At 42.7% G+C, this 24,716-nt stretch overlaps 2 protein-coding genes across 2 annotated transcripts in view; one reads left to right on the top strand and one right to left on the bottom strand.

Annotated features, from left to right (window-relative positions):
• The window catches only part of LOC120063684 (oxysterol-binding protein-related protein 6-like), a 46,877-nt gene extending 34,427 nt beyond the window's left edge, over positions 1-12,450 (top strand). The window contains exons 15-21 of the mRNA XM_039013979.1: positions 1,216-1,279; positions 1,395-1,473; positions 1,992-2,136; positions 2,366-2,510; positions 4,874-5,000; positions 5,634-5,756; positions 7,602-12,450. Of these exons, the coding sequence (XP_038869907.1) occupies positions 1,216-1,279; positions 1,395-1,473; positions 1,992-2,136; positions 2,366-2,510; positions 4,874-5,000; positions 5,634-5,756; positions 7,602-7,710 (792 nt within the window). The 3' untranslated portion in view covers positions 7,711-12,450. The remainder of the gene's footprint in view (positions 1-1,215; positions 1,280-1,394; positions 1,474-1,991; positions 2,137-2,365; positions 2,511-4,873; positions 5,001-5,633; positions 5,757-7,601) is intronic.
• Positions 12,451-18,866: 6,416 nt separating this feature from the next.
• Positions 18,867-21,423, bottom strand: LOC120064124 (interferon-inducible double-stranded RNA-dependent protein kinase activator A homolog). The gene is made up of 8 exons (XM_039014488.1): positions 21,293-21,423; positions 20,886-21,061; positions 20,639-20,720; positions 20,445-20,520; positions 20,140-20,257; positions 19,877-19,971; positions 19,600-19,762; positions 18,867-19,468 (listed from the first exon to the last, which is right to left on the bottom strand). The coding sequence occupies exons 1-8, from the start codon at positions 21,349-21,351 to the stop codon at positions 19,311-19,313; spliced, it is 927 nt and encodes a 308-aa protein (XP_038870416.1). The 5' UTR covers positions 21,352-21,423; the 3' UTR covers positions 18,867-19,310.
• Between the last annotated feature and the right edge of the window lie 3,293 nt (positions 21,424-24,716).

Raw genomic sequence — 24,716 nt, 5'->3', positions numbered from 1 at the left:
GGACAACAAAGTCAAGGTATTGGAGTGGCCATCACAAAGCCCTGACCTTAATCCTATAGAAAATGTGTGGGCAGAACTGAAAAAGCGTGTGTGAGCAAGGAGGCCTACAAACCTGACTCAGTTACACCAGCTCTGTCAGGAGGAATGGGCCACAATTCACCCAACTTATTGTGGGAAGCGTGTGGAAGGCTACCTGAAACGTTTGACGCAAGTTAAACAATTTAAAGGCAATGCTACCAAATACTAATTGAGTGTATGTAAACTTCTGACCCACTGGGAATGTGATGAAAGAAATAAAAGCTGAAATAAATAATTCTCTCTACTATTATTCTGACATTTCACATTCTTAAAATAAAGTGATGATCCTAACTGACCTAAGACAGGGAATTTTTACTGGGATTAAATGTCAGGAATTGTGAAAAACTGAGTTTAAATGTATTTGGCTAAGGTGTATGTAAACTTCCGACTTCAACTGTGCCATTGTTCCCTAGGTCTGGGATTTCTGAGACCAGGTCAAATGTGGCCGTTCTCTCCCATGCACTGGAGTCTATAAGGTCCATTTATAACTAACATGAGCTGCAGGTTGCAGTATTGTATTGCATTGTGCTGCGGACGGATCCTGTCAGGTCTGTAGGCTTTCAGAGTGCTTAAAGAAAGACTGTGTCCAAGTCTGCTGCTAGAGTAGGACCAGGGTCAGGTCCTAGTCCAGGGTCAGGTCCAGGTCCAAGGTCAGGTCCAAGTCCAGGGTCAGGGAAGGCTGTCATTCTGCCCTCTCTCTTTATGATGGGGACCCTGTTGTTGTCATCTCTCAGATATTCTCCCTGACCTGACTGAACCTGACTGACTGAACCTGAATGACTGAACCTGACTGAACCTGAATGACTGGCCTGACTGAACCTGACAGACTGACTTGGCCTGACTGACTGACTGGCCTGACTGACTGAACCTGACTGACTGACCTGACTAAGAACCTGAATGACTGGCCTTGACTGAACCTAGTTTGCACTTAGCCTCGGTGCTGGTGTTAGCTGTTACTGGTTGCCCAGTCCGCATGATAGTCACGATATAATGACTCACCCTCTTCTTCTCACAACACGTTTAGAATGGTTCTACAATGAAGTGGCTGCTTTTGTATCTGCACCTAAAATGAATTCCTCTAAGAGGCAATAATCTAGCAGTATTGTCACTGTTATGACGTTTGATTATCTCTTGAAGGTGAGCCACCATCCACCCATATCAGCTTGTCATGCTGATTCCAACAAGTTCACCTTCTTGCAAGGTACGTTACCTGTTGAATTACAGTGTCACACACGCACTTCCTCAATGAGGTCATGGTTTTTCATTTTGCATCAAGATGGTACATTGATGGCTATTTCTGACGATTTTCTTCTCAGACGTCAGATGGAAAAACAAATTCTGGGGGAAATCAATGGAAATCCTCCCGATTGGCACCGTTAATGTTATCCTTCCAAGGTAACACACACACACACACACACACACACACACACACACACACACACACACACACACACACACACACACACACACACACACACAATCTGACATCGTCAAGACATATCCCCACTGTCACTATAGGAGGTACATCCATAACAGTGGCCTTACCTTCTTGAAGCATTCAGGTCCCTGCTAGCCTACCCCTGCCACAGCCATCACTCCACTCTGGGTCCCTGGAAGCTTTACAGAGCTACTGTACGCCCTATTAAAGTGCCCTTGACAGGGTTTGGGGGGGGGCTGTGGGAAATGAATCACTCAGACAGAATAGCAGGAAGGGATGTGTGAAGGCTTATAGTACATCGCAAGTGTCTCTGCCTCAGAAAATGACATTCCACAGGCCCTGCTATTTAGCTTGTGAGACTTCTAACGCTCTGTGTGATTATGTGGCCCAGTGAGCATCTTAAAGACACAGACAGACTTCATAACTATCATGTGATTACTGTAGATATTCTGACTGCTGCTGTTATGTCGCTCAGCTTTGGTGACCACTATGAATGGAACAAAGTCACCACCTGCGTACACAACATCCTAAGCGGGAGAAGGTGGATCGAACACTACGGGGAGATCACCATTAGGAACACCAAAAGCAGTGCCTGTATCTGCAAACTTACCTTCGTCAAGGTAAGACAGCGGTGAACTCAGCTGTGGATATGTTACGGTAAAATTACTATGAAGTCCAAAGACAATTATGTGCTGAGAAATAACCACCCCTGTGAAGCATGTATCACTTATCTTGGCTGACTACAATTTGGACATTTAATTATTGTCTATATTGTTTCCTTGCCAGTGGATGATGAATGTTATTTATCTTATGATCACAATATTACTGTTGTCTAATTTTTGCTTGTAGGGAAATTACTGGAGTTCTAATGTGAATGAGGTTCAAGGGTTTGTGATGGACCAAGAGGGGAAGGTAGTGCGTCGCCTGTTCGGAAAATGGCACGAGGGCCTTTACTGTGGAGTCCCGCCTTCTGCCAGATGCATCTGGAGGCCAGGTAACTACCAGTGTGAATTTTGGCAGCTATTTTAGATTTGATCTTAAAATACCTTTTAGTCTTAGTCACATTTGAGTCATTTCATCCTTCGTTAGTTTTAGTTATTATCAGTCTACTAAAACTATTTTAATGTAGTTTTAATCACAGACATTTTAGTCACATAATAGTCGGTGCATTTTTTTAAAGATTAAATAATGAATATTTAGGCTATCTCTAACTTCCATCATGTACACGTTCAGATAGCCGTGTCCAACTAGGCCTACTATCCCCTCGTATACCTTAGCTGGCAACATTGATATTGTGGCAGATTGTAACCAATGCCAGCCATAATTAACCATATAGGCTATAAAGCCTTGGCTACAGGTTAAACAATTTACAGCTGATTTGTCTCCCCATCATAACTGTCAAGGAGGGTAAATAAAAGTGGTTTCCTTAAAAAGGGGAGAATTTCAGCTTTCCAAAATCTGTTACTGTACTCCTTATATTCAACAAATAGCATTCGTTTTTCCCGTAGGAAAAAAGCAACAACAACTTGATGAGGACTTGTGAGGCATCTATATCTCAAACTAGACACTCTAATGTACATGTCCTCTTGCTCAGTTGTGCACCAGGGCCTCCCACTCCTCTTTCTATTCTGGTTAGAGACAGTTTGCGCTGTTCTGTGAAGGGAGTAGTACACAGCGCTGTACGAGATCTTCAGTTTCTTGGCAATTTCTCGCATGGAATAGCCTTCATTTCTCAGAACAAGAATAGACTGACGAGTTTCAGAAGAAAGGTCTTTGTTTCTGGCCATTTTGAGCCTGTAATCGAACCCACAAAAACTGATGTTCCAGATACTCAACTAGTTCAAAGAAGGCCCGTTTTATTGCTTCTTTAATCAGAACAACAGTTTTCAGCTGTGCTAATATAATTGCAAAAGGGTTTTCTAATGATCAATTAACCTTTTAAAATTTTTAACTTGGATTTGCTAACACAACGTGGCATTGGAACACAGGAGTGATGGTTGCTGATAATGGGCCTCTGTACGCCTATGTAGATATTCCATTAAAAATCAGCCGTTTCCAGCTACAATAGTCATTTACAACATGAACAATGTCTACACTGTATTTCTGATCAATTTGATGTTATTTTAATGGACAAAAAAATATAATTTTCTTTCAAAAACAAGGACATTTCTAAGTGACTCCAAACTTTAGAACAGCAGTGTATGTATTGTTTTTTACTGACAAATAAAAATCGTTTAATCAATCAATCCAAACTATGCAGCGGACATTTGATGAATGGAAAGAGACATCTATTACAAAACAACAAACATTTTAATGACATGCAGAATACATTTTCTGTTTGTTGAGATTGACACAGTCTATTTACTGTGGTGTTGAAAACACAAACCGTGATATTGAAGTGCCCACAGTCGGTGTTGTTTACTGGTTGTGTGGTGCATCGGCACAGAAACCTGTTGGTGATAAATGTGTTGCATATATTTTATATACTTATAAATATGGCATCAAAATAATGAAAATGTGATTTCCTCCTAGCTGATCATTGTCTGCAGCCGACTCTGATCATAGTGCAATGAAACAGGCGGGGAGAGTGAGCTCGTCTGTGGTGGTCGGTGAAACCTCACCCTTCTGGCCTGTAGCCCTGCGTGGCATCGACTGGGCCACAAAAGCATGCTGAAGTCGATATCCACGTTTATAAACACAAGGTCGCTACAGTTGTTGTTATTTGTGTTGGTAAACATTATTTTGAGTTAATTCAAAGAGGGGGGAGGGTGTTCCATGTATTTGACTGGCTAAGGGGAGGGTCGTGTAAAAATATTTTTTATGTTGGGGGGGATTTTTTTTATGACACTTTGAGTTGGACCAGCCCCTCCCACTCCCCAGTAAATTTCGATCTGTCCCTAATCAAAGCAAAAATAGCCTACATGAAAGTCAGAAAGATTATTGTTTCTAGTTGAGGTTAGACCAGGTCTCTCTTGAAAAAGAGATGTTATCACAATGAGAAAAACCTGTATAAATAATGGTTAATAAAAAGGAGGTGTCCTTGCTTCACATCAGTTCAAAAGATGGACAAGTGAACAAGGCGGTCGCCTGGGAGCTGTGTGGGAGAACCGGGCAGAGCAGCTCAATCAGACCATGCAACTGAGAGGATTGCATGAAATATTTTTCAAGCATATATGCATTAAGACAAAACAGATGAAAAGGAGCTTCATGTCAAACTAAATGTCCATTAGTCTCACGTGGAATTCTCATCTCGTCACATTTTCGGCGACTAAAATGAAAATGTCTGCATTTAAAAAAAAAAATTTAAAACTTTGAACTGATTCTTGATCCGTGTGATGTCATGTGTTCCTTCCTCAGGGTCCATGCCCACAGACTACGAGCTGTATTATGGCTTTACCAGGTTTGCCATTGAGCTCAATGAGCTTTGCCCTGAGATGCAAGACCTGCTACCACCCACAGATGCCCGCTTCAGACCCGATCAAAGGTAGAAACATACAACCGTTACGCCATCACACTTTCAGCTACTGTGCCTAGAAGACGGTATGAGAAATGCACTGTGTGCTACCTACTGCTGCCACCTGTTGAGAGAAGGTGAAGTGGTACCATTATCATACAGATCTGACTGGATGAACCACTGAACTAGCACACCTTTATTGTCATGAACCTTGCCCTGGAGGCTAGTTGAACCTGCTGCCAAATCAAAATGGACTATATCGTAAAAATTTATGAAAACAAAAATGTGCTTTTTGGTCTAAATGTAAAGCAAGGGTTAGGCATTAGGGTTAGCGGTGTAGTTAATGTTAATGTTAGGTTTAAAATCTGATTTTATGACTTTGTGGCTGTGCCAGCTAGTGACCACTCTGCGGAATTGCCTCCAGGGTAAGATTCATGACAATAAATGCCAACCAGCACAATGCAGCTGTTGTCTGATATAGATTTACAGAATGGTTGATTAGTGAAGCTCTAAAAAGGACTAAAAGCTAGTTTTACATCTGAAATAAGTGGATGAGATATTATTTGTATGGTTAAATATGTTTACAAGCTTTATGTGTATGTCCCTGATGAGTGACGTTTGACAGTATATTTGACTCATAGGGATGTTGTTTCTCTACATTAGACACCTGGAGGAGGGGAATGTGGAAATGGCAGCCTCAGAAAAGCAGCGTATTGAGGACATGCAGCGCACCAGGAGGAAGTGGCAAGACGAGAACGACATTAAGCATGAACCACGCTTCTTCAAGTGAGTAAAGAGGCTAGATGGTCATTTACAAGGACATACTGTATTCCCCAGGCCAGCTTAGTGAGGGAAACGGGGTAGGCTGGGAAAGTCTCCCCCAGGCCAGCTTAGTGAGGGAAACAGGGTAGGCTGGGAAAGTCTCCCCCAGGCCAGCTTAGTGAGGGAAACAGGGTAGGCTGGGAAAGTCTCCCCCAGGCTAGCTTAGTGGGGGAAACGGGGTAGGCTGGGAAAGTCTCCCCCAGGCCAGCTTAGTGGGGGAAACGGGGTAGGCTGGGAAAGTCTCCCCCAGGCCAGCTTAGTGGGGGAAACGGGGGAAAGTTTGGGAAGGTTTTTCCCAGGCCAGCTTCATGGGGGAACTGGGTAAGTTGGGAAGGTTTTCCCCAGGCCAGCTTCGTGGGGGAAACAGGGGAAAGGTTGGGAAGGTTTCCCCCAGGCCAGCTTCGTGGGGGAAACAGGGGAAAGGTTGGGAAGGTTTTCCCCAGGCCAGCTTCATGGGGGAAACAGGGGAAAGGTTGGGAAGGTTTTCCCCAGGCCAGCTTCGTGGGGGAAACAGGGGAAAGTCTGGGAAGGTTTTCCCCAGGCCAGCTTCGTGGGGGAAACAGGGGAAAGGCTGGGAAGGTTTTCCCCAGGCCAGCTTCGTGGGGGAACTGGGTAAGTTGGGAAGGTTTTCCCCAGGCCAGCTTCATGGGGGAAACAGGGGAAAGGTTGGGAAGGTTTTCCCCAGGCCAGCTTCGTGGGGGAACTGGGTAAGTTGGGAAGGTTTTTCCCAGGCCAGCTTCATGGGGGAAACAGGGGGAAAGGTTGGGAAGGTTTTCCCCAGGCCAGCTTCGTGGGGGAAAGGTTGGGAAGGTTTTCCCCAGGCCAGCTTCGTGGGGGAACTGAGGAAGTTGGGAAGGTTTTCCCCAGGCCAGCTTCATGGGGGAAACAGGGGAAAGGTTGGGAAGGTTTTCCCCAGGCCAGCTTTGTGGGGGAACTGGGTAAGTTGGGAAGGTTTTCCCCAGGCCAGCTTTGTGGGGGAACTGGGAAGGTTTTCCCCAGGCCAGCTTTGTGGGGGAACTGGGTAAGTTGGGAAGGTTTTCCCCAGGCCAGCTTCGTGGGGGAACTGAGGAAGTTGGGAAGGTTTTCCCCAGGCCAGCTTCGTGGGGGAACTGGGTAAGTTGGGAAGGTTTTCCCCAGGCCAGCTTCGTGGGGGAACTGGGTAAGTTGGGAAGGTTTTCCCCAGGCCAGCTTCGTGGGGGAACTGGGTAAGTTGGGAAGGTTTTTCCCAGGCCAGCTTCATGGGGGAAACAGGGGAAAGGTTGGGAAGGTTTTCCCCAGGCCAGCTTTGTGGGGGAACTGGGTAAGTTGGGAAGGTTTTCCCCAGGCCAGCTTTGTGGGGGAACTGGGTAAGTTGGGAAGGTTTTCCCCAGGCCAGCTTTGTGGGGGAACTGGGTAAGTTGGGAAGGGTTTCCCCAGGCCAGCTTCGTGGGGGAACTGAGGAAGTTGGGAAGGTTTTCCCCAGGCCAGCTTCGTGGGGGAACTGGGTAAGTTGGGAAGGTTTTCCCCAGGCCAGCTTCGTGGGGGAACTGGGTAAGTTGGGAAGGTTTTCCCCAGGCCAGCTTCGTGGGGGAACTGGGTAAGTTGGGAAGGTTTTCCCCAGGCCAGCTTCGTGGGGGAACTGGGTAAGTTGGGAAGGTTTTCCCCAGGCCAGCTTCGTGGGGGAACTGGGTAAGTTGGGAAGGTCTCCCCAAGATAGATAGAAATACCTCTGACTGTTACTTGTGTGGCTGAGTTGTGTCATTAATGATTATCCATTCCATTCATGACATTTAACTCCCTACCATTGATTGCTCGTCTCTTTCGTCCCAGGAAAGTGGTTGATGCCAATCAAAGGGAGCGCTGGGTCACTAACAACACCTACTGGGAGCTTCGCAAATCCCCCGGCTTCATCAACATGGAAAACCCTGACCTATGGTAGCATATGGATCGCTATGCACACCATATCATCATCGCTGACAAAGGCTTTTATCTATGCACAATGAGGTTTTCAAATGAATATCTCATTGACAAAATGACAGTGTGGAAGGATACAAGAGCTGAGATGAGTTGATGACTTACCGTCGCCCTATTCAGCCGGCCAGTCACCCATCCAACCATCCTCTTGGATCCCCCTCATTGAGCTTGGTGCGGAGGCTGGGTTGTCAGGGCAACAATCTTACCACGTAGATCTATCCTAAGTCGTTTTGTGTTTGTCCTTGCCTTAAAGTCACCTATCCACACCACACATTTTAAAGCTTTTAGTGAAACCCACTTGCGGTTTGATTTAGACTGGTGTTTGTTCTGAAAGCGGTTTGATTTAGACTGGTGCTTGTTCTAAAAGCGGTTTGATTTAGACTAGTGTTTTGTTCTGAAAGCGGTTTGATTTAGACTGGTGTTTGTTCTGAAAGCGGTTTGATTTAGACTAGTGTTTTGTTCTGAAAGCGGTTTGATTTAGACTAGTGTTTTGTTCTGAAAGCGGTTTGATTTAGACTAGTGTTTGTTCTGAAAGCGGTTTGATTTAGACTAGTGTTTTGTTCTGAAAGCGGTTTGATTTAGACTAGTGTTTTGTTCTGAAAGCGGTTTGATTTAGACTAGTGTTTTGCTCTGAAAGCGGTTTGATTTAGACTAGTGTTTTGTTCTGAAAGCGGTTTGATTTAGACTAGTGTTTTGTTCTGAAAGCGGTTTGATTTAGACTAGTGTTTTGTTCTGAAAGCGGTTGGATTTAGACTAGTGTTTGTTCTGAAAGCGGTTTGATTTAGACTAGTGTTTTGTTCTGAAAGCGGTTTGATTTAGACTAGTGTTTTGTTCTGAAAGCGGTTTGATTTAGACTAGTGTTTTGTTCTGAAAGCGGTTTGATTTAGACTAGTGTTTGTTCTGAAAGCGGTTTGATTTAGACTAGTGTTTTGTTCTGAAAGCGGTTTGATTTAGACTAGTGTTTTGTTCTGAAAGCGGTTGGATTTAGACTAGTGTTTTGTTCTGAAAGCGGTTGGATTTAGACTAGTGTTTGTTCTGAAAGCGGTTTGATTTAGACTAGTGTTTTGCTCTGAAAGCGGTTTGATTTAGACTAGTGTTTTGTTCTGAAAGCGGTTTGATTTAGACTAGTGTTTTGTTCTGAAAGCGGTTTGATTTAGACTAGTGTTTTGTTCTAAAAGCGGTTTGATTTAGACTAGTGTTTTGTTCTGAAAGCGGTTTGATTTAGACTAGTGTTTGTTCTGAAAGCGGTTTGATTTAGACTAGTGTTTTGTTCTGAAAGTGGTTTGATTTAGACTAGTGTTTTGTTCTGAAAGCGGTTTGATTTAGACTAGTGTTTTGTTCTGAAAGCGGTTTGATTTAGACTAGTGTTTTGTTCTGAAAGCGGTTTGATTTAGACTAGTGTTTTGTTCTGAAAGCGGTTTAATTTAGACTAGTGTTTGTTCTGAAAGCGGTTTGATTTAGACTAGTGTTTGTTCTGAAAGCAACCGCTTTAGACTAGTGTTTGGATTAGGCCTTTGACTACCTACTAATGTATGTGTCATGCATGTTTAGAGTGCAGCTTTCATTGGCATATCCTATATAGACTAACATTATTTGTTTTAAAAACAAAAAGAAAATAAAGAAGTCTGAAGTTTTTGTAAAATATCTTCAACATCATAGAATTGAGCGAAAATGTAACTAATATACAATATTGGAAGATTGCTCTTATTTCTTTCTGAATTAGCCATTTGCATTAGTTCAGTCTGTATCATAGCTGTATTCTCTATTGGGTCACACATTTTTCGTGAAAGTTAAAGAGATTCTCTGGTAGTTTTGTATAGTTTTTAGCCAGTCGTTCTGAAAGTAGCACTCACGAGCCAAAAAAGTGGAAAATTGCATACTACATCACATATGTGCAGATTTGTGCACCACCTCATTGCTCTGTCTCTCTCTCTGCTGTGTGTGCATGATGTGCCTCTTGTTAGCTGTCACTCAAATGGTTGAAGCTCATTGGTTGAACTCGAATTTCTAGGGGGCTGGACCATGTGGGGGAAAATGTAGGGGAAATGGTGCAGCTCAGCTTCCAGAAAAACAGTCACTTTCAAACTAGGGATTTTGTGTCTAATTGAGGTAAAACCGTAATTCTGCTCATAGATTATGCATGTATGAACTATACATTAGCCCCGTTTATACCTGCCACTTACATGCGTCCTTCGTCCTGATCTGGTCCTGATCTTGCCAGTATGCAATTGTAAGATCTGATCAAACTCAGTTCACAATGCGTCTTTTATTGATCTACACCTGTCTATAAATGTGGCACAATCAGAATGAGGACAAGAGCAGGACAAAGGGCGCATGTTATTAACAGGTATAAACGTGGCTATTGACACATCCAGCCCAAAGCGAGAGGTTTAAAAAAATATATACTTATTAGTCGCCAAAGTTCCGGAACATGTCTTTAATTTGTTTTAATCACTGGTTTTGGTGAAGGACATTGCTGTATGCCGAGACGTTTTCTCAGCAACTCCCAAAGACAAAACCCCTTGAGTTGAGACGTTTAGTTCCAGTTTGGCTAGTTGAGGGAGACTGGCCCAACAGCTGATACATAAGCACTGGGAAGCGACTTCCTTTTCGAGCCTTCATGCAGCACACCACTTTCGTCACTCATCACAACTGTTTAAGCTACAGACAATACTTCCTTGTAATTAACTTTGACATGTATAGACAATACTGCTTTCTGTTATTCAGCTCACACGAAAATTATTTTTGATCGTTTAAGAAAGAGAAAAAAAAGTATTAATATAATTTGAATGTTCTTTCATTTCCTGTAATACAATTGATCCGTGTTGTTGTCTGAGTGTTATAGTGAGAATCCTAGCCTGCAGTAGAACTATAACGACATGCCAACACCCAAGACATCTGATATGGTGATATGACTAGATACCCCCACTTATACAACTACACAACACTGACTACCTCCACTTATTCAACTACACCAGATTGACTAGTTATCCCAATTTACACAACTACACCAGACTGACTGACTGGATACCCCCATTTATACAACTACAGTACACCAGACATACTGACTAGATACCCCCACTTATACAACTACAGTACACCAGACTGACTGACTAGATACCCCCACATACAAGTGTATTGTGAAACACTAGGGAAACCTATTTGTCAGTTCTTTGATAATACATAACAGATTCACATAGACATATTAATTTCTGTTATGTAAAGAGGCCAAGGGCCAAAGTTATTTTACAACGTTCAGAACTTTCTTGCTTTTGCAAATCCTTTAACGTGACAAAATGTTGATGTTAAAGCCAAAGACAAGTGTTTTTTAATTATAGAAAAATATAAATTCATTCTAGTTATGGTGTTTTTATTATGTAGTTACCACACAGAGAAAAAGCTATTATGATATTTGATTATCCTTTAAACAAGTGTCCAGTTCCTAGAATTTACTGCTATGATGCTGTCCTTAACCATTCACCAATACAATTTTAAAAGGGTTTAGATTATTACTGCCAAACAGCTTTAATGTATAGTTGATGTCCCCCTTCCCTTTGGCACTACTGTGTGTAGCAGTCCATACACAAAGTGTGTTAGATTACCACAGAATCTGTAACAATACATTGTACATTTGGATTATATTGATTTGTTCATTGTTTTGTCTTAGTGAAGCCGTAAATTGAAACAAGGAAAGTGGTTCTACGTTAGAAATATTTAGAATGGAAACATTCAACTATAAAGTCAAACCATTCTTTTGTGTGTAATGTCCAGTACTGCAGATTAGACAGAAAAACGATAGATATGACTACAATATCATATTGTAGTCATGTATTCAGAAATCGATTTGTTTGTCAGCGTCAATTCCACTTGCTGTGCCTTAATACATTTGATTAACGCCACGCACACAATATTGATAAGAAACCCCATACAAGTCAGATAAGGAAACCATTTCAAATCCAATCAACCACTTTCCCCACTGAGTACTGTTCCCCACATTGTATTATGTACTAAATAATGTTGGGGAATAGAAGTGTTCTGAATGTGTCTGAAATCTTGTTACGATGTAGGCGGGGACAATGACATTTCCCATAAATCGTCTAGAAATTCAAATTTTCTGTGCAGTCAACCCCTCATTTGTGATCACTGTTATTGTCAGTATCATACTGTCAGCCCAGTACACTACATGTAAACAGCAGAATATTCCTGTCTCCTCTTTTGGATTGGACTGATGCAAAGACCTTACTATCAAACTTCAACATAATACTTAGTTCATCAGGATATTTGAGGAGGATCATGTACTCTGTGATGTTCCAGATGAATACATTGTTTTCAGAGAGAGAGAGAGAGACCTTGTAGAAAATAACTAAGACTTGTTTCATCACAGTAGAACAATGAAACTTCCTGAGTAGTTAATGGGTTACAATGTGTATGTATCTGCATGTTTAAATGACATAGCCTGCCAATGAATGTTGCAAATGCCTTATGAAAGATTTTATTTCCTCTATTGGACTTTTTCTTTTGAGTTTCGAACTGACATGTAAACATTACACACTGTTTCAGCGGAGTTCTTTAAATCCATTTTCTAATGGGTACCTTCTAAAGTGCAATTGTCTAAGTACATATCTTTCCATGACCACTGTACGCTGCTGCTATCATAGTGCTTGTTCTAATACAAAATAAATAAAACCGAGGAGTCTGTCTCACACTGTGCTGCCTTGAGTGTTGATCCTCCAAACTTCAGCCAAGCATTACCGAGGTTGGAGAAGTAGTTATTACCGAGGTTGGAGAAGTAGTTTCAGCCAAGCATTACCGAGGTTGGAGAAGTAGTTTCAGCCAAGCATTACCGAGGTTAGTGAAGTAGTTTCAGCCAAGCATTACCGAGGTTGGAGAAGTAGTTTCAGCCAAGCATTACCGAGGTTAGTGAAGTAGTTTCAGCCAAGCATTACCGAGGTTGGAGAAGTAGTTTCAGCCAAGCATTACCGAGGTTAGTGAAGTAGTTTCAGCCAAGCATTACCGAGGTTAGTGAAGTAGTTTCAGCCAAGCATTACCGAGGTTGGAGAAGTAGTTTCAGCCAAGCATTACCGAGGTTAGTGAAGTAGTTTCAGCCAAGCATTACCGAGGTTAGTGAAGTAGTTTCAGCCAAGCATTACCGAGGTTGGAGAAGTAGTTTCAGCCAAGCATTACCGAGGTTGGAGAAGTAGTTTCAGCCAAGCATTACCGAGGTTAGTGAAGTAGTTTCAGCCAAGCATTACCGAGGTTAGTGAAGTAGTTTCAGCCAAGCATTACCGAGGTTAGTGAAGTAGTTTCAGCCAAGCATTACCGAGGTTGGAGAAGTAGTTTCAGCCAAGCATTACCGAGGTTAGTGAAGTAGTTTCAGCCAAGCATTACCGAGGTTAGTGAAGTAGTTTCAGCCAAGCATTACCGAGGTTAGTGAAGTAGTTTCAGCCAAGCATTACCGAGGTTGGAGAAGTAGTTTCAGCCAAGCATTACCAAGGTTGGAGAAGTAGTTTCAGCCAAGCATTACCGAGGTTGGAGAAGTAGTTTCAGCCAAGCATTACCGAGGTTGGAGAAGTAGTTTCAGCCAAGCATTACCGAGGTTAGTGAAGTAGTTTCAGCCAAGCATTACCGAGGTTAGTGAAGTAGTTTCAGCCAAGCATTACCGAGGTTGGAGAAGTAGTTTCAGCCAAGCATTACCGAGGTTGGAGAAGTAGTTTCAGCCAAGCATTACCGAGGTTAGTGAAGTAGTTTCAGCCAAGCATTACCGAGGTTAGTGAAGTAGTTTCAGCCAAGCATTACCGAGGTTAGTGAAGTAGTTTCAGCCAAGCATTACCGAGGTTAGTGAAGTAGTTTCAGCCAAGCATTACCGAGGTTAGTGAAGTAGTTTCAGCCAAGCATTACCGAGGTTAGTGAAGTAGTTTCAGCCAAGCATTACCGAGGTTAGTGAAGTAGTTTCAGCCAAGCATTACCGAGGTTGGAGAAGTAGTTTCAGCCAAGCATTACCGAGGTTGGAGAAGTAGTTTCAGCCAAGCATTACCGAGGTTGGAGAAGTAGTTTCAGCCAAGCATTACCGAGGTTAGTGAAGTAGTTTCAGCCAAGCATTACCGAGGTTGGAGAAGTAGTTTCAGCCAAGCATTACCGAGGTTGGAGAAGTAGTTTCAGCCAAGCATTACCGAGGTTAGTGAAGTAGTTTCAGCCAAGCATTACCGAGGTTAGTGAAGTAGTTTCAGCCAAGCATTACCGAGGTTAGTGAAGTAGTTTCAGCCAAGCATTACCGAGGTTGGTGAAGTAGTTACTAGAATAGTTCTTGTAATAACATCATACTCTGAGTCTCCTGCACAGTAGATAGCAGTAATGGACTAGGTTGCCAGTGACTTTCAAAAACAAGTGAAGGAATTATTACACCGGATTGAGGGAGCACCCCCCTATCCACATCGACGGGACAGTAGTGGAGAAGGTAGAAAGTTTTAAGTTCCTCGGCGTACACATCACGGACAAACTGAATTGGTCCACCCACACAGACAGCGTTGTGAAGAATGCGCAGCAGCGCCTCTTCAACCTCAGGAGGCTGAAGAAATTCGGCTTGTCACCAAAAGCACTCACAAACTTCTACAGATGCACAATTGAGAGCATCCTGTCGGGCTGTATCACCGCCTGGTGCGGCAACTGCTCCGCCCACAACCGTAAGGCTCTCCAGAGGGTAGTGAGGTCTGCACAACGCATCACCGGGGGCAAACTACCTGCCCTCCAGGACACCTACACCACCCGATGTCACAGGAAGGCCATAAAGATCATCAAGGACAACAACCACCCGAGCCACTGCCTGTTCACCCCGCTATCATCCAGAAGGCTAGGTCAGTACAGGTGCATCAAAGCAGGGACCGAGAGACTGAAAAACAGCTTCTATCTCAAGGCCATCAGACTGTTAAACAGCCACCACTAACATTTAGTGGCCGCTGCCAACATACTGACTCAACTCCAGCCACTTTAATAATGGGAATTGATGGAAATTATGTAAAAATGTATCACTAGCCACTTTAAACAATGCCACTTAATATAATGTTTACATACCCTACATTACTCATCTCATATGTATATACTGTACTCTATATCATCTGCTGCATTTTGCCATCTTTATGTAATACATGTATCACTAGCCACTTTAAACTATGCCACTTTATGTTTATATACCCTACATTACTCATCTCATATGTATATACTGTACTCTATACCATCTACGGCATCTTGCCTATGCCGTTCTGTACCATCACTCATTCATATATCTCTATGTACATATTCTTTATCCCTTTACACTTGTGTGTAAAAGGTAGTAGTTGTGGAATTGTTAGGTTAGATTACTTGTTGGTTATTACTGCATTGTCGGAACTAGAAGCACAAGCATTTTGCTACACTCGCATTAACATCTGCTAACCATGTGTATGTGACCAATAAGATTTGATTTGGATTGCAAGAATATTTTGTGGACTATTTGGGGTTTTTCATCAGTGCTGCTGCTGCCATGTTGACCCATACCAAGAGACTGTAGAGAGGACTGAATTATTAGTCACAGAAACCAAAGTACAGAGTTCACTGTGTTCACTCTCCTACAAATCAGGCTAGTCTATATAGTCAGTCTACAGTAGTGGTTCAAATCTGAGGTAAAAAAAAAAAAAAAAAAATCTATTTTTCATGATTGTTTAAAAAGGGGACAAATTAAGAATGAGATCGATGTCAAGTAGATTTATTTAACATAAATCTGTCCCACTTCACATGTAATAGTTGTGTATTAATGTGGTCAGGTACACAGCACACGTTTGGGATGAGTCTACCAAAAACATTACATACAATACACACCTTGTTAAAGGAAACCAAAATGTTATTAAACCACCCAATCTAGGCTTTGTGACAAACTCAGGACAAGGTGGAATCCGGTAGTAAATATCATCCCGTCATTAGCATAACATTTCAACCAGCACAAACTTAAAGCCTTCAAAACACACACACACACACACACAGCAAAATGACTTCATACACAGCTGACATAACTAGGCTACATTACAGGTAGACCGAGAAAGATGACGTCACCAATCACAACAGGGTGACTACCTTCTTAGTCAGCAACATCAAAGCTACCAAGATTCCAATTATTGTCTCTTTGTAGAGCGAAGACAACAAAATGGCGGTCTTGAAGTCTAAGACAGGAGTTGTCCCGATGTTTCTGAGTATGCAATCTTGCTACCGTTAACTTAAATATACATTTTACAAAAAGAAATACATATTTTCATATTCTAGACATGTAGATTTATATAATCTCATATGATGTAAGCACAATTCAACCTAAACAAGGCAAATGTTACATTTTCTAATTAATTTTTATTTTTATTTAACTAGGCAAGTCCGTTAAGAACACATTCTTATTTACAATGATGGCCTAACCCGGCCAAACCCGGACGACGCTGGGCCAATAGCGCGCCGCTCTATGGGACTCCCAATCACGGCCGGTTGTGATACAGCCTGGAATCGAACCAGGGTCTGTAGTGACGCCTCTAGCACTGAGATGCAGTGCCTTAGACCACTGCGCCACTCCGGAGCCCAATTGAGCAGTTGTTTTTGTTTTGACACAAAATTAAAACCTGCTCTTGGTCTTGTTAAGACGTGTGGTAGTTACACAAAACAAGAGTCCTGTTTGACGGAATCAAATACAATAAAAAATAAACTAATATAATGGTGTTAACCAAAGCTCAAACTTTACTCTAAAATCTAACTAAAAGTGATGATGGACCATGTCATTAATATACACAATGGAAAAGTGTTTCACAGTAATGTAATTGAATCTTGACTTGGCAAAGAGGAATGATAACCAATTAAATCAAGCAAAGATAATGTACAAACAAAATACCAATGTGTAATGAATATTTAGTTTGTTCCTACTTAATTTATCAAACTGACCTTTGTCAATCTGCTTCATTATTTAGAAAATATCCCTATGTGAAAAATGAGGGGCAGACTTACGTTAGTGTTTCATCAAATTCATTGATAAATTCCTTTTTTTATCATAGGCTTATGAGTAAACGAGGCAAAACGAGTTCTCTCACTAATTTTGTTCAGTGCACAAAGTTTTACATTTATCATTCAATACACTATTGCATGTATAGAAAAACAACGACAATGGGATAGGATGGAGACTGTTCTCAACATGTCAACAATGGGATAGGGTGGAGACTGTTCTCAACATGTCAACAATGGGATAGGATGGAGACTGTTCTCAACATGTCAACAATGGGATAGGGCGGAGACTGTTCTCAACATGTCAACAATGGGATAGGGCGGAGACTGTTCTCAACATGTCAACAATGGGATAGGGTGGAGACTGTTCTCAACATGTCAACAATGGGATAGGGTGGAGACTGTTCTCAACATGTCAACAATGGGATAGGGTGGAGACTGTTCTCAACATGTCAACAATGGGATAGGGTGGAGACTGTTCTCAACATGTCAACAATGGGATAGGGTGGAGACTGTTCTCAACATGTCAACAATGGGATAGGGTGGAGACAGTTCTCAACATGTCAACAATGGGATAGGGTGGAGACTGTTCTCAACATGTCAACAATGGGATAGGGTGGAGACAGTTCTCAACATGTCAACAATGGGATAGGGTGGAGACTGTTCTCAACATGTCAACAATGGGATAGGGTGGAGACTGTTCTCAACATGTCAACAATGGGATAGGGTGGAGACTGTTCTCAACATGTCAACAATGGGATAGGGTGGAGACAGTTCTCAACATGTCAACAATGGGATAGGGTGGAGACTGTTCTCAACATGTCAACAATGGGATAGGGTGGAGACTGTTCTCAACATGTCAACAATGGGATAGGATGGAGACTGTTCTCAACATGTCAACAATGGGATAGGGCGGAGACTGTTCTCAACATGTCAACAATGGGATAGGGTGGAGACTGTTCTCAACATGTCAACAATGGGATAGGGTGGAGACTGTTCTCAACATGTCAACAATGGGATAGGATGGAGACTGTTCTCAACATGTCAACAATGGGATAGGGCGGAGACTGTTCTCAACATGTCAACAATGGGATAGGGTGGAGACTGTTCTCAACATGTCAACAATGGGATAGGGTGGAGACTGTTCTCAACATGTCAACAATGGGATAGGATGGAGACTGTTCTCAACATGTCAACAATGGGATAGGGTGGAGACTGTTCTCAACATGTCAACAATGGGATAGGGTGGAGACAGTTCTCAACATGTCAACAATGGGATAGGGTGGAGACTGTTCTCAACATGTCAACAATGGGATAGGGTGGAGACTGTTCTCAACATGTCAACAATGGGATAGGATGGAGACTGTTCTCAACATGTCAACAATGGGATAGGGCGGAGACTGTTCTCAACATGTCAACAATGGGATAGGGCGGAGACTGTTCTCAACATGTCAACAATGGGATAGGGCGGAGACTGTTCTCAACATGTCAACAATGGGATAGGGTGGACTGTTCTCAACATGTCAACAATGGGATAGGGTGGAGACTGTTCTCAACATGTCAACAATGGGATAGGGCGGAGACTGTTCTCAACATGTCAACAATGGGATAGGGTGGACTGTTCTCAACATGTAAACAATGGGATAGGATGGAGACTGTTCTCAACATGTCAACAATGGGATAGGGCGGAGACTGTTCTCAACATGTCAACAATGGGATAGGGTGGAGACTGTTCTCAACATGTCAACAATGGGATAGGGTGGAGACTGTTCTCAACATGTCAACAATGGGATAGGGTGGAGACTGTTCTCAACATGTCAACAATGGGATAGGGTGGAGACTGTTCTCAACATGTCAACAATGGGATAGGATGGAGACTGTTCTCAACATGTCAACAATGGGATAGGGCGGAGACTGTTCTCAACATGTCAACAATGGGATAGGGTGGAGACTGTTCTCAACATGTCAACAATGGGATAGGGTGGAGACTGTTCTCAACATGTCAACAATGGGATAGGGCGGAGACTGTTCTCAACATGTCAACAATGGGATAGGATGGAGACTGTTCTCAACATGTCAACAATGGGATAGGATGGAGACTGTTCTCAACATGTCAACAATGGGATAGGATGGAGACTTATGTCAACAATGGGATAGGGTGGAGACTGTTCTCAACATGTCAACATTATGGCAGCAAGGCCTTTCAAGACTAATGTCCATTCTATTCCCTTGTCCTTGTTTTTCCATAGTACATAAACTCCACAGGATTAGCTTTCACTGTGAACCGCTGATCTTTTTCTTAAACTAATTTTAAAATGGCCGACAGACACCACAGGTGATGAACTGTGTTTCCTGTCACTGTAAAAAAAACATCAACTAGGTAGATTTGTCTGAATGGCATGATTTCTATTGATACTGCCTTCAATATTCACCAATTCCACACAAAGTGAACACTGGGGTAAGGAGTGAAAACAGTGGTAGATGGAGGATAGCGACACCTTTCAGTTGAGATTAAATATTGTTTTTCCTTAAAAAAACATCTGTGCCGTTTACTACGATCGCTCATTTGATGGAAGCCATGATCTTGATGTACTGGAGAGCGTTGTGTGCGGCGTCGTTGTGTGCGTTGCCGCAGGAGATGCCCGTGCCGTGGCATACGGTGACGGGTGAGGTGGACAGCTCTGCCAGGCACTGGTACTGCCCGTTCACTGTCAGCTCATCTGCCAAGCAAACGACAGACACACTGTACAATACACCTGGAATAGGCCCCTGTTTAGCCATTCTTGAAAACAGACAAAAGTTCACATCTATGAGTTGATTTCAGTAAAATTAAGAGATGAACTCTACTCACCAATGTCAAAGTATGTGACTTCGAAGCCCTGCTCTTGGGACAGCTCCAGCATCATCTGGATGTAGTCTGTGTTGGGAATACTGACTGGGTTCCTTCTCAGGAGAGACATCTTCTCTGCTGAGGAGTTACGCAAGTTCTCCAATCGGACACCGGGCTTTGGGATCTGGAATGAGTTGGTCAAACAATACACATTACATACATTCTAGATGACAAAATGCCCTAAATATGTTTTATTATTCTTGGTGGAGAGGCCAAATAGAGGAAATATTTTACATACCCATGTGATTTCAGGACAACCAGACACATTTAGAAGTTTTGCCAACATCTTCTCAGCACCTGCCTTTTTAGCCACCTTCTTGGAATTTCCCGTTGCTATCAGTTTGATGACATACAGCACTATGAATGACTCAATTGAACACTTCCCGAAGGTAGAATGTGTTTAAATAATCCACCAATCCCCCCCCAAAAAACACAACTCTAATATGTTATTTCAATGCAATGATAAAACATTTATAAAGAACAACAGTGGAATCACCATACCAGTCTCTGTGAGTGACTCCATTCTGCAGGTAACAGTGAACTCTCTCTTGTGAGGTGGGCCTGCCTCTGTGAAAACAGTGTATTCAGGGAGGCGCCACCCCCGCTGCAGGGCCAGCTCCTTTGGGGAGGAATCCATATTAGCAAAGATGTGAAAACAAGCAATCTATTCATAATCATGTGTGTGGACTATTTTTCATCTGTTACCCTGAAAGGTCTCAATGACAACACACATGTGTTACTACGATTACAGCCATGCAACAGTACACAGCCCTATTGTCTTACAAAAGGGCAATAACAAAAAACACCTGCAGTTTCCCCACTGAGTTGGGTTGGTCGTTAGGCTTTGCTGGGTTGCCATTACTCTCCTTCTTTATGTGAAGGCTGCAGTAGGGGAAATCAGACGTTAAAAAAAATGTGAATGTTACTGGTGGCCATAATGGTTGCAAATGCTACTTGTTTTCATAAATGCTCATGTCAGATATCGTCCATGTTAACTCACTGTGTTCCAGGATCTATTTCCAGAAGGTTCAGGGCAGACTCAGCGGCCTGATGTTTGGCGGCTTTTTTACTGGCTCCTTGACCTGGGATACAGCAACGGAATGACATTATGCAAAGTATTGAAAATGAGGCAGACAACATAAAGGTGATGCCCATCTTGTTTATACAAGCCCCCTAATCCTCTAGCTACTGTAAAAGTAGTGTAACGAACATGGCTAGCGATCTACGTTGCAAGATGACTCACTCACCTGTGCAGGACACATCTCCTATTGTAACGTTGAAGATAAAGCTGGGTTGGTGCGCCTCCCCTTCAGCCTTTTCCATCACGTACACGGGAAGGTTACCAATTTTTGTTCCATATTCATGTAGAACTTGTATGGGTGTTTTACCAGGGCACGGTGCCTGTGGTTGTTGAATACTCGAGCTGCGTAAAAGGCATGATGAACAGTCATTAGTGTCACTGCATTAGATTCAATGGTATAGCTGTGTTTGTTGTATTATTCAGCAACTAATGACAGTACAAGGTGCGATAAGCACAGTGTGGCTAGGTAGTTGGGCATTCCTATTAACAATTATACCAGGTAGCTATCTAGGGTTAGCGTACTAGCTAACGTCGAGCATCAAATGGATGTAGCTAGCTAGTAGCATGACAGACCTCGTGTTGTTATTGTGCGTGGTCCTTATAAGTGTAGGTTGAAATCCGTCTTGAGACATGGCTAATAATATCTACTTAATAAAACTGTTGGGTATATTGATCAAAATCTCATCGGCAACCCTAACAAAGTACTTCCGGGTCACGGAATTTCAGAAATCTTCCAAATAAAAGTCCCCCACGTAATAGCAAAAAAATGTCAATAACTTGTATTTATTCATGATATATGAAAAATAATTGTCCAAACATTAACAGTGATTAATATTTGTTAATATTTCAGTGACATTTTAATTAAATGTGGGTTTTAAAACATGCTCCAAGGTCAAATAAATGCCCTCAATGCAAATCACTGTATATGAAATACATATTAGTTTAAAGAGTAAAATCTATTCTAGGTGCTAAGGAAAAGTGTTGTTGTGAATACTCAATATGGTCTGTATAATGTATATATGGTGTCATTTCATGTGGCTCTGAATTATACAGAGTGTTGCTGGCCTGTTACTCAACCCATCCCATTGGCCACATTTACATTTACATTTTACATTTAAGTCATTTAGCAGACGCTCTTATCCAGAGTGACTTACAAGTTGGTGCATTCACCTTATGATATCCAGTGGAACATCCACTTTACAATAGTGCATCTAACTCTTTTAAGGGGGGGGGGGGGGTTAGAAGGATTACTTTATCCTATCCTAGGTATTCCTTAAAGAGGTGGTGTTTCAGGTGTTTCCGGAAGGTGGTGATTGACTCCGCTGTCCTGGCGTCGTGAGGGAGTTTGTTCCACCATTGGGGTGCCAGAGCAGCGAACAGTTTTGACTGGGCTGAGCGGGAACTGTACTTCCTCAGAGGTAGGGAGGCGAGCAGGCCAGAGGTGGATGAACGCAGTGCCCTTGTTTGGGTGTAGGGCCTGATCAGAGCCTGAAGGTACGGAGGTGCCGTTCCCCTCACAGCTCCGTAGGCAAGCACCATGGTCTTGTAGCGGATGCGAGCTTCAACTGGAAGCCAGTGGAGAGAGCGGAGGAGCGGGGTGACGTGAGAGAACTTGGGAAGGTTGAACACCAGACGGGCTGCGGCGTTCTGGATGAGTTGTAGGGGTTTAATGGCACAGGCAGGGAGCCCAGCCAACAGCGAGTTGCAGTAGTCCAGACGGGAGATGACAAGTGCCTGGATTAGGACCTGCGCCGCTTCCTGTGTGAGGCAGGGTCGTACTCTGCGAATGTTGTAGAGCATGAACCTACAGGAACGGGTCACCGCCTTGATGTTAGTACAATGTGGAAGCACAATTCCGTGCTTCTACACCTGCATTGCTTGCTGTTTGGAGTTTTAGGCTGGGTTTCTGTACAGCACTTTGTGACATCAGCTGATGTAAGAAGGGCTTTATAGATACATTTGATTGATTGATTGATTGATTGAATGCATATCACTGTATATGGTTTACATATTGACATATTTTCTGAACGCCATAGGATAATACTTAGAGCTGATCAAGGGAAACCGTCTTCTCACTTCACAAAGGCTATTTCCCAGTTTTAAGCATTGAAATAATTAACATTTCCACAATCCATGGTTGAAGAACAACTTCATTACGGTGGTGTAAAAGGACATTGTTGAACATTTTGTTCAGGAAATTCTACCCGGAAGTTGCTTAGCAAATGATCTGCTCTACATTCACAGTGTAAACCTTTCCAGGATGTGTTATGCCCAGGCAGTGTATGGCCAGACAACAAAACAACTGATAGTAGAAATAAGGGACATTTCTGCAGAAAGCATCGGCCAATACCTTTACACAAGGCTGTAAGCCACTAGAGGGTGTTACTAAGATAAGATACACGAGGCTGTAAACCACTAGAGGGTGTTACTAAGATAAGATACACGAGGCTGTAAACCACTAGAGGGTGTTACTAAGGTAAGATACACGAGGCTGTAAACCACTAGAGGGTGTTACTAAGATAAGATACACGAGGCTGTAAACCACTAGAGGGTGTTACTAAGGTAAGATACACGAGGCTGTAAACCACTAGAGGGTGTTACTAAGATAAGATACACGAGGCTGTAAACCACTAGAGGGTGTTACTATGATAAGATACACGAGGCTGTAAGCCACTAGAGGGTGTTACTAAGATAAGATACACGAGGCTGTAAACCACTAGAGGGTGTTACTAAGATAAGATACACGAGGCTGTAAGCCACTAGAGGGTGTTACTATGATAAGATACACGAGGCTGTAAACCACTAGAGGGTGTTACTATGATAAGATACACGAGGCTGTAAACCACTAGAGGGTGTTACTATGATAAGATACACGAGGCTGTAAGCCACTAGAGGGTGTTACTAAGATAAGATACACGAGGCTGTAAGCCACTAGAGGGTGTTACTAAGATAAGATACACAAGGCTGTAAGCCACTAGAGGGTGTTACTAAGGTAAGATACACGAGGCTGTAAACCACTAGAGGGTGTTACTAAGGTAAGATACACGAGGCTGTAAACCACTAGAGGGTGTTACTAAGATAAGATACACGAGGCTGTAAGCCACTAGAGGGTGTTACTAAGGTAAGATACACGAGGCTGTAAACCACTAGAGGGTGTTACTAAGGTAAGATACACGAGGCTGTAAACCACTAGAGGGTGTTACTAAGGTAAGATACACGAGGCTGTAAACCACTAGAGGGTGTTACTAAGATAAGATACACGAGGCTGTAAACCACTAGAGGGTGTTACTAAGATAAGATACACGAGGCTGTAAACCACTAGAGGGTGTTACTAAGGTAAGATACACGAGGCTGTAAACCACTAGAGGGTGTTACTAAGATAAGATACATGAGGCTGTAAGCCACTAGAGGGTGTTACTAAGATAAGATACACGAGGCTGTAAACCACTAGAGGGTGTTACTAAGATAAGATACACGAGGCTGTAAACCACTAGAGGGTGTTACTAAGGGTAAGATACACGAGGCTGTAAACCACTAGAGGGTGTTACTAAGATAAGATACACGAGGCTGTAAGCCACTAGAGGGTGTTACTAAGATAAGATACACGAGGCTGTAAGCCACTAGAGGGTGTTACTATGATAAGATACACGAGGCTGTAAGCCACTAGAGGGTGTTACTAAGGTAAGATACACGAGGCTGTAAACCACTAGAGGGTGTTACTAAGGTAAGATACACGAGGCTGTAAACCACTAGAGGGTGTTACTAAGATAAGATACACGAGGCTGTAAGCCACTAGAGGGTGTTACTATGATAAGATACACGAGGCTGTAAGCCACTAGAGGGTGTTACTAAGGTAAGATACACGAGGCTGTAAACCACTAGAGGGTGTTACTAAGATAAGATACACGAGGCTGTAAGCCACTAGAGGGTGTTACTAAGATAAGATACACGAGGCTGTAAGCCACTAGAGGGTGTTACTATGATAAGATACACGAGG

The sequence above is a fragment of the Salvelinus namaycush genome, chromosome 19, assembly GCF_016432855.1.
Source record: "Salvelinus namaycush isolate Seneca chromosome 19, SaNama_1.0, whole genome shotgun sequence".
Taxonomy (NCBI): domain Eukaryota; kingdom Metazoa; phylum Chordata; class Actinopteri; order Salmoniformes; family Salmonidae; genus Salvelinus; species Salvelinus namaycush.
The sequence above is the reverse complement of the archived record's forward strand: the minus strand, read 5'-3'. Positions and strand labels throughout refer to the sequence as shown.

Bases quoted from the DNA above. Each gene is read 5' to 3' on its own strand.
- LOC120064124 (XM_039014488.1), bottom strand. From the start codon at position 21,351: ATGTCTCAAGACGGATTTCAACCTACACTTATAAGGACCACGCACAAT. The intron at 21,062-21,292 runs GTCTGTCATGCT...CCTTTTACGCAG, and splicing joins ACGCACAATAACAACACGAG to CTCGAGTATTCAACAACCAC. The intron at 19,763-19,876 runs GTATGTAAAATA...AACTCATTCCAG, and splicing joins GTTGTCCTGAAATCACATGG to ATCCCAAAGCCCGGTGTCCG.